This window comes from Oncorhynchus mykiss, chromosome 4 (assembly GCF_057628025.1).
Source record: "Oncorhynchus mykiss isolate SJ-2025 chromosome 4, ASM5762802v1, whole genome shotgun sequence".
Lineage (NCBI taxonomy): Eukaryota > Metazoa > Chordata > Actinopteri > Salmoniformes > Salmonidae > Oncorhynchus > Oncorhynchus mykiss.
This window is the reverse complement of record NC_143025.1, coordinates 9,721,914-9,731,953: the sequence shown is the minus strand read 5'-3', so window position 1 is coordinate 9,731,953 and position 10,040 is coordinate 9,721,914. Positions and strand designations below refer to the sequence as shown.

The 10,040-nt window shown below is 37.9% G+C and overlaps 1 protein-coding gene across 1 annotated transcript; it reads right to left on the bottom strand.

The window, feature by feature from the left end:
* Positions 1-1,373: 1,373 nt before the first annotated feature.
* On the bottom strand, positions 1,374-7,950 carry plex9.1 (PML-like exon 9.1). The gene is made up of 3 exons (XM_021598681.3): positions 7,544-7,950; positions 7,322-7,382; positions 1,374-2,375 (listed from the first exon to the last, which is right to left on the bottom strand). The coding sequence occupies exons 1-3, from the start codon at positions 7,556-7,558 to the stop codon at positions 1,846-1,848; spliced, it is 606 nt and encodes a 201-aa protein (XP_021454356.2). The 5' UTR covers positions 7,559-7,950; the 3' UTR covers positions 1,374-1,845.
* Between the last annotated feature and the right edge of the window lie 2,090 nt (positions 7,951-10,040).

Here is a 10,040-nt window from a genome sequence, read left to right as displayed (position 1 = left end):
GGGGATGAGCGTATCTTCAATATGTACCCATTGTTCCTCTTCAGTGTATTTAACTATATGTTGCAAGTAAACGCCTTGGCTGGTGAGTTGATACAATTCCAAAGGAAGGTTAAAACCAGCCTCAGATTTAGGAAGATGTTCTAACTTTCCTTTTTATTCTATGAGTTTTATTTGCCCATATAAAGTCTTATGACAAAGTATACTTTTTTAAAAGAAAGTCTTTGTTTGGGTAATTGATATTACCGAAAATAAATACAATTACGAAACTTCTAGGCATCACATACAGTAGCAAATTAGCAATTGCATTTTTTGTTGATCAAAATTCAACACTCTCTCATTGACCTCCATACAAAAATTCCTTATTTTAGTGGACCTAGTAAAACCCCTCTCTTCGTCTCTTCCTCTCTGCTACTACAGCATGTATCCGAAGTTTGACGTCATCTCTAAGAGCAGTCATCCCTCAGGGTGTCTATGCTTCCACTTACTGATAGGTCGTCTCTCAGTGCATCTCTCAGGAAACGCAGGGGTGTCGAACGGAGTCGGCGTTTCGAAAGGAACCATAAAAAGGACAAGTGGGGGTTTCTAAAGGAACCATAGAAGGAGAAGTGGGGGTTTCTAAAGGAACCATATAAGGAAACGTGGGGTTTTCTAAAGGAACCATAGAAGGAGAAGTGGGGGGTTTCTAAAGGAACCATAGAAGGAGAAGTGGGGGTTTCTAAAGGAACCATATAAGGAGAAGTGGGGGTTTCTAAAGGAACCATAGAAGGGGAAGTGGGGGTTTCTAACGGAACCATAGAAGGAGAAGTGGGGGTTTCTAAAGGAACCATAAAAAGGACAAGTGGGGGTTTCTAAAGGAACCATAGAAGGAGAAGTGGGGGTTTCTAAAGGAACCATAGAAGGAGAAGTGGGGGTTTCTAAAGGAACCATAGAAGGGGAAGTGGGGGTTTCTAAAGGAACCATAGAAGGGGAAGTGGGGGTTTCTAAAGGAACAATAGAAGGAGAAGTGGGGGTTTCTAAAGGAACCATAGAAGGAGAAGTGGGGGTTTCTAAAGGAACGACCACTCCTTTCGAAACACACATTTTTCCTGACAGATCCACTGAGATGATAGTGCAGCTGGACCCTGAAAAGCGCAGTCCACTAATGAGTTGACCCCTCTCGACCTGAAATTAGTTGTCCAACCAAAACGTTTCCCTGAGTTTCTCATATAGCATTATTAATGTTATTGAGAAGCACAGAATCCATTAGGTTTGACAGATTTGTTTAGATTTTATCCCCAGTTCCTGTCCAACTTAATAGTCAGTAGTTTCTCCAAGGTAGGCCCATTTCTTCATATATGTTTACATTGCAACCAAGAAGACAACAACAATCCTAAACCTGTTTCAGACTTTAATTAATAACCATTTTCAAATAACAATTTTATAAAGCATGTTTAAAAACGTTTTTAATTTTTTTTTTTTACACACGCTACCACATGATTATTGTTTGCTAAAATTGTGCATGACAATACTTACAGTTACATTTTCTTATTTTTATATTGTGGACAAGATCATCCACAAAAGTTCTATATGCACAGGAAAGACCAGGGCACGCAAATAACCTGAGTGTGTAATAAAATATTATTATATGTTTATTTTTTTTTACAGATGCTTCCCTCGATCAGAAACAAGTAACTGTGGAAATACAGTGTGAAAACACTGAAAAAACCTGCATGTGTAATAAAATATTATTTTATATATATATATATATATATATATATATATATATATATATATATATCTTTTTTTTTTTTTTACAGATGCTTCCCTCTATCATAAAACCCTTCTAGTGTATGGGTTAGAGGCATGTTACAGGGGGAAGGTATGACGGCGCACCAGTTCCTGCCTGGGACTCCATTTTTGATAGAGCTCCTGCAGGGCCTTGACATCCTCCAAGGCGTTGTGAGCATCGTACGTCTTATTGAGGAACACCTTCACCATGTACTCCTGAGAGTACTTGGCCAGTTTGGATGGAAACATCTCCTTACTAATCCTGAAAGTATCTAGGAAACCAGACACTACTTCCTGGAACTCGTCCGTCAGGGAGCATTCCCTCAGAGCCCTGGCCAGCACGGGGCAGTCGAAGCGCCGGGCATTGTGGGCCGCCAGCAGGGGCTTGTGGAAGGTTCGGAGGAAGGAGATGAAGGAGGTGAGGACCTCCCTGAGGGGGATGGTGTCCACCCGTCGACCGTGTAGGAGCAGGGTCCGGTGGTCCCTGACGGTGAACCCTGTGATCCTGGAGGCCTCGTCCGTCATGGTGCAACGAGGAACAGCGTACACGTTGAATGCCCTCTCCCCGCTGATGGCCGACAGCTGGATGATGTCACACATGGATGTGTCTATGGAGGTAGATGGAGATTCCGTCACATTTAAAGGACAGTACCGTTTACCCTTATGCCCTGTTAAACTCTATTCACAGTTGGGTTAAGGTTAGGAGGGGTTAGGGTTATTGGTAAGTAGGTTTAATACTTGCCAGTATTGTGGCAAGGCTGGATTCACATGTAAAATATGAACAAAGGTGCTAATTAAAACAATGTGTGCCTCGGCTGTCCCTGTAGAAGACGTTTTGGTTCTGTGTAAAAAACATTTATGAGTAATGCAGCACCTGGGGGGGGGGGTTTGACCTGAGTTAAATTGCAGGGTAATGGAACATCATTCCTTTTTATGCACTTTTTTCCCTACACTTATTTCTGACCTTGAACTTTAAGCATGAGATAATGCTATTCACCCGCTATTCGTTTGGCGTGCAGGTCAAATAAATGAAGGTCGTGGAGGAGGAGTGTCCACAGATACACCGTAATCTGACCTTGACTTGAATACTTCATTAGTCCACTATCTTTACGCACGATGAATAAAGTCGAGAAACCTGTCTGTTCCAAGTGGAAGAACATCTACTTTCCTTTTCCAGCATTGTCCATGCACTGTAATTTACTAATTGATAAGAGCCATTGATAAGAGCTAGGTGAATTATTAAGCCGTTTGGATAAGGGGATTGTAAATATAGCCAGCCGTATGATCGCTGGAAACAAATGTGGAGACAAATGTGAAACCAGTCATATGGCAGCAAACAGAAGCATATCAACATATCGCCTTTTCCACAGTGACGTTTATGAAATTCTGGCCTCATAACTTGCAGGGATAAAATGTGGAGATCCACGCTATCGGCTTCTGTAGCCATGACAGTACAGCGCCAAACCTACAGAGTTGTTTTGTGATTTCTAGAATGTTTTACACGGAAACAAAAATATAAACACAACGATTTTACTGAATTACAGTTCATAAGGAAATCGGTCCATTGAAATACATTCATTAGGCCCTAATCTATGGATTCCACATGACTGGGAATACAGATATATGCATCTGTTGGTCACAGATACCTAACAAAAAAGTAGGGGTGTTGATCAGAAAACCAGTCAGTATCTGGTGTGACCATTTGCCTCATGCAGCGCGACACATCTCCTTCACATAGAGTTGATCAGGCTGTTGATTGTGGCCTGTGGAATGTTGTCCCACTCCACTTCAATGGCTGGAACTGGAACACGCTGTCGTACACGTCGATCCTGAGCATCTCAAACATGCCGGTGAGTATGCAGGTCATGGAAGAACTGGGACATTTTTAGCTTCCAGGAATTGTGTACAGGGCCTTGCAACACTTTACATGTTGACATGTTGCATTCATATTTTGGTTCAGTATAATTGTCTGGACTTTTCCCAGTATGTTTTTTCTTCAATTTGTATCATGCTAAATATTAGCCACTATACATACCGTACATTTATAACTGTCACTAGTGTTAGTTTCCATACATTTATAACTGTCTCTTTAGTGTTAGTTTCCTTACATTTATAACTGTCACTAGTGTTAGTTTCCTTACATTTATAACTGTCACTAGTGTTAGTTTCCTTACATTTATAACTGTCACTAGTGTTAGTTTCCTTACATTTATAACTGTCTCTTTAGTGTTAGTTTCCTTACATTTATAACTGTCACTAGTGTTAGTTTCCTTACATTTATAACTGTCTCTTTAGTGTTAGTTTCCTTACATTTATAACTGTCTCTTTAGTGTTAGTTTCCTTACATTTATAACTGTCACTAGTGTTAGTTTCCTTACATTTATAACTGTCTCTTTAGTGTTAGTTTCCTTACATTTATAACTGTCACTAGTGTTAGTTTCCTTCCATTTATAACTGTCTCTTTAGTGTTAGTTTCCTTACATTTATAACTGTCACTAGTGTTAGTTTCCTTACATTTATAACTGTCACTAGTGTTAGTTTCCTTACATTTATAACTGTCTCTTTAGTGTTAGTTTCCTTACATTTATAACTGTCACTAGTGTTAGTTTCCTTCCATTTATAACTGTCTCTTTAGTGTTAGTTTCCTTACATTTATAACTGTCTCTTTAGTGTTAGTTTCCTTCCATTTATAACTGTCTCTTTAGTGTTAGTTTCCTTCCATTTATAACTGTCTCTTTAGTGTTAGTTTCCTTACATTTATAACTGTCTCTTTAGTGTTAGTTTCCTTACATTTATAACTGTCTCTTTAGTGTTAGTTTCCATACATTTATAACTGTCTCTTTAGTGTTAGTTTCCTTACATTTATAACTGTCTCTTTAGTGTTAGTTTCCTTCCATTTATAACTGTCTCTTTAGTGTTAGTTTCCTTACATTTATAACTGTCACTAGTGTTAGTTTCCTTCCATTTATAACTGTCTCTTTAGTGTTAGTTTCCTTACATTTATAACTGTCACTAGTGTTAGTTTCCTTACATTTATAACTGTCTCTTTAGTGTTAGTTTCCTTACATTTATAACTGTCACTAGTGTTAGTTTCCTTACATTTATAACTGTCACTAGTGTTAGTTTCCTTACATTTATAACTGTCTCTTTAGTGTTAGTTTCCTTACATTTATAACTGTCTCTTTAGTGTTAGTTCCCATACATTTATAACTGTCTCTTTAGTGTTAGTTTCCTTACATTTATAACTGTCACTAGTGTTAGTTTCCTTACATTTATAACTGTCACTAGTGTTAGTTTCCTTACATTTATAACTGTCACTAGTGTTAGTTTCCTTACATTTATAACTGTCACTAGTGTTAGTTTCCTTACATTTATAACTGTCACTAGTGTTAGTTTCCTTACATTTATAACTGTCACTAGTGTTAGTTTCCTTCCATTTATAACTGTCTCTTTAGTGTTAGTTTCCTTACATTTATAACTGTCTCTTTAGTGTTAGTTTCCTTACATTTATAACTGTCACTAGTGTTAGTTTCCTTCCATTTATAACTGACGACTGCACAGGACCGTTATCCTCACAGTTCCATGGTTAGGGAGGAATGAGTATTATTTGGGTAGATTTACTGTTCAACCTCTATTGTACACTTTTCTCACCTTCCAATATTTCAAGAGTTGAATAATTGAATATGGCAACTTTCAGGATGAATCAAACCACTATTTTTGATTCACCATTATATTTAGTTCGTAAAAGCTTTCCAAATCTTTTTTAAAATTTGTATTATTCATGAATACTTTCCGAACCCTAAATACAAGATCCTAGTTTTTATTTTATTTTCAAATCTCCCAATTGGTGCTGTCAAAAAGTCGAATATGCGTGTCTTTACGTGTCTTTATTGAATCCAGGCTGTATCACAACCGGCCGTTATTGGGAGTCCCATAGGGCAGCGCACAATTGGCTCAGCATCATCCGGGTTTGGCCGGGGTAGGCCGTCATTGTAAATATGAATGTGTTCTCAAATGACTTGCCTAGTTAAATAAAGGTAAAATAAAAAAAATAAAAATAAAAATAAATATTCGGAACTATTCCATATATTATAGTATATGTCGATAGAATTTCTAATTAAAGGTACACCAAATTTAAAGGGATGGCTTTAGATAAATAAACCCTACTGAATAAAAACTCCACATGAAAATCTGATGGCCAGCAAGTGGGAGGGTTGTCAGCGGTTGAATTACATTTATTCAGCGCACGCAAGGGAACCACGCCTGAAACCCCATTACGCACCTACATAAGTTAAGTCTGAATACCGGCTACTGAGAAGTGCATAGGAAAGGCGTACATTTTCTAAGTCTGAATCGGGCCCATAGTGTGCAGTTCATAATAATACCTTATCATAATAGCAGCACAGGCTCATGTGTCGTGTTGCTCTATTTCCAATGACTTGTTAAGGCTACGTTGATTTTTTTTATATTGTGAATGGCTCATAAATAATATGGTTTATTGATGATAAATATGAGAACATATCTATCCTGGACCATCAAGTGAGCCAGTAGATATTGCACAACATCAGGAACTCGTTTTCGCACATCACTTTCGTGATGGCATCAAATTGTCAAGCAGGCATCAAATTGTCTCTCTATAAACTCCCACGCACATCTTTGTCACAAATATACTGGAAATACATATTGCTTTAAAAGTAGTCCAAAAAGAGTCCCTGAATTGTATACAGGGTTTCTTAGCTCTAACATTTACAATACCTTGTGTGTATAGTCTACTACTAAAAGGGGAAATGCAACAACAACAAAGCAGTTATTACCAGTGGTGTAAAGTACTTAAATAATAAATACTTTAAAGTACTACTTAAGTTGTCTTTTGGAGTATCTGCACTTTACTTTGCTATTTATATATATTTTTTACAACTTTTACTCCACTACCTTCCTAAAGAAAACAATGTACTTTTTAACTCCATACAATTTCTCTGACACCCCAAATTACTCATCAGGACTGAAAAATGGTCCAATTCACACACTTATCTAGAGAACATCCCTGGTCATCTCTACTGCCTCTGATCTGACCAACTCACTAAACACAAATGCTTTATTTGTAAATTATGTCTCGAGTGTTGGAGTGTGTCCCTGGCTATCCGTAAAACATCTATATTTTTTTAAATCACGGAAATTGTACCGTCTGGTTTGCGGAAGGAATTGTTTTATTATTTATACTTCTACTTTTGATACTTAGCTATACATTCAGCAATTACATTTACTTTTGATACTTAAGTATACTGTATTTAAAACCCAAATACTTTATAAAGATTTTTACTCAAGTGTTATTTTACTGGGCAACTTTAATTTTAGTCGTGGATTATTTGAGTATCTTTACTTTTACTCAAGTATGACGACAATTGGGTACTTTTCCAACCAATGGATATTGCCCTCAGTCTACTGTCAGTCTACTACATAAATGTTTTATTATAGAAGTTTTTAGCATAAAACAGTAGAGCACTCTATCAACCTAACAATATTTAAAAACAAGGGTATATATTTAGTACAATACCTAATCCGGTAGTCTCCAAATCAAAGAATACTACGGTATCACCAGACACTGCTCCCATACCCTGGATAAGCAAAGTACAGTCAGTCAAATCAGTACCATGAATCAATGTATGATATCTTCATTATGAATGAATGACTTGATAATACTCTCCGAAACCGTTTTTTAAACAATCCTTTGTCAATGATATAAAATCAACAACTGATCAATGGAATATGATCTTACCAAAGATGACTGCATAACGATGTCGAAGCTGTCAAAATCCTAAATAGGTTCTCAAATCATCCTGTCTGCCGTCGAATGAAGTACCCTTTTATATTATAGTGACTCGTAAATAATAGTTTATTCAGGTGGTCATAAGGGATGGGCCACAACGGATGGGCAGGTGGTAAGAGCGAATCGATACTTATATAAACTTACTTTCGTTTCAGGCATTGCTTACTCAACATTAAACCATTTAAAATAAATGCGTTTCGTTAATGAATCATCGTGACATTGGTATAGAAAAGGGCTAGAGGGAAGTGAAGAATAACGACCGCGTGACTATCGATGAGCCTTTTTAGAAGGATTTCGTCAACACAACGAACAAATGTAGAATATTCCACACACCATTCGCCTGGTTTCATTCTTTCTTTGTCACATATCAGTTTGCAAACAATGTAAAATATATCATTGAGTTAATAAAGCCGCATACACACATGGCCTCTTTTTTGTTTTCTTGGGTAAGGCAGCTCCAAAATGCAGGTGTTTCAAGAGTGTACAAAGCTTCATGGGGTAGTCATCTGGAATGCATTTCAATTAACAGGTGTGCCTTGTTATTAAGTTAATTTGTGGAATTTCTTTCCTTCTTAATGCGTTTGAGCCAATAGGTTGTCTTGTGACAAGGTAGCCCTATTTGGTAAAAGACCAAGTCCATATTATGGCAAGAACAGCTCAATTAAGCAAAGAGAAACGACAGTCCATCATTACTTTAAGACATGAAGATCAGTCAATCAGGAACATTTCTAGAACTTTTAACATTTCTTCAAGTGCAGTTGCAAAAACCATCAAGGGCTATGATGAAACTGGCTCTCATGAGGACCGCTACAGGAAAGGAAGACCCAGAGTTACCTCTGCTGCAGAGGATACGGTTATTAGAGTTAACTGCTCCTCAGATTGCAGCGCAAATAAATGCTTCACAGAGTTCAAGTAAGAGACACATCTCAACATCAACTGTTCAGAGGACACTGTGTGAATCAGGCCGAATGGTCGAATTGCTGCAAAGAAACCACTACTAAAGAACACCAATAATAAGAGACTTGCTTGGGTCAAGGAACACGAACAGTGGAAATTAGACCGGTGGAAATCTGTCCCTTGGTCTGATAAGTCCAAATTTGAGATTTTTGGTTCCAACCGCCGTGTCTTTGCGAGACGCAGAGTGGGTGAACGGATGATCTCTGCATGTGTAGTTCCTGACTTGAAGCATGGAGGAAGAGATGTGATAGTGCTTTGCTGGTGACACTGTCAGTGATTTATTTAGAATTCAAGGCACACTTAACCAGCATGGATACCACAGCACTCTGCAGAGATATGCCATCCCATCTGTTTTGCGCTTAGTGGGTCTATCATTTGTTTTTCAACAGGACAATGACCCAAAACACACATCCAAGCTGTGTAAGGGGTATTTGACCAAGGAGAGTAATGGAGAGCTGCATCAGATGACCTGGCCTCCACAATCACCCGACCTCAACCCAATTGAGATCATTTGGGATGCTTTGGCCCGCAGAGTGAAGGAAAAGCAGCCAACAAGTGCTCAGCATATGTGGGAACTCCTTCAAAACGGTTGGAAAAGCATTCCAGGTGAAGTTGGTTGAGAGAATGGCAAGCATGGGCAAAGCTGTCATTAAGGCAAAGGGTGGATATTTTGAAGAATCTCAAAATGTAAATATATATTGATTTGATTAACACATTTTTGCTTACTACATGATTCCATATGTGTTATTTCATAGTTTTGATGTCTTCACTATTACTCTACAATGTAGAAAATAGTAAAAATAAAGAAAAATCCTTGAATGAATAGGTGTGTCCAAACTTTTGACTGGTACTGTTTTTATATCTTGAAATTGAACAATAAATATGACAATAACTGCCCTAGTAACGACACAACTGTGTCCAGAGTAGAGCACACACACACACACACACACACACACACACACACACACTCACACACACACCACACACACACAGAACATTTCTCAAGTCTTTTTTGTTGCCTGTAAAAACAACTGAACATGATTAATATTATATAAGTAGTCATACACAGGATAATATATCATTTTTATAACAGGCATTTACACAATGTACACTCATAAGCATGATCATAAATACAACATACATACTGTGTATAAAAAGAACACAAGAAGACAACAACAAAAGCAGAGAACTGCCTTCCAGTGATAGGTGCATTCACTTTAGCAGGACACCATTGGCCAATGTTAGCCTTATAGGGTATACAAACACCGTCTTAGTTTAGCTTGTTGATGTTGTTGACCAGTAGGAATAATTATTTTTCTCCCACCACACTGCTCAAAAACCCACAGTACATCTGTCTCAAACTGAACTTCCGAGTGCCGTTTCTGACAACCAGGGTGGTATTCATTAGGGCACACCATAGCAAAAATGCTTTGCAACGTAGAAACGAAAACAAGCAGTTGGTAGTCAATTCAGGTAGTCCCTGTCTGTT

Bases quoted from the DNA above. Each gene is read 5' to 3' on its own strand.
- plex9.1 (XM_021598681.3), bottom strand. The intron at 2,376-7,321 runs GTATTGTACTAA...CTACCTCCATAG, and splicing joins TTTGGAGACTACCGGATTAG to ACACATCCATGTGTGACATC.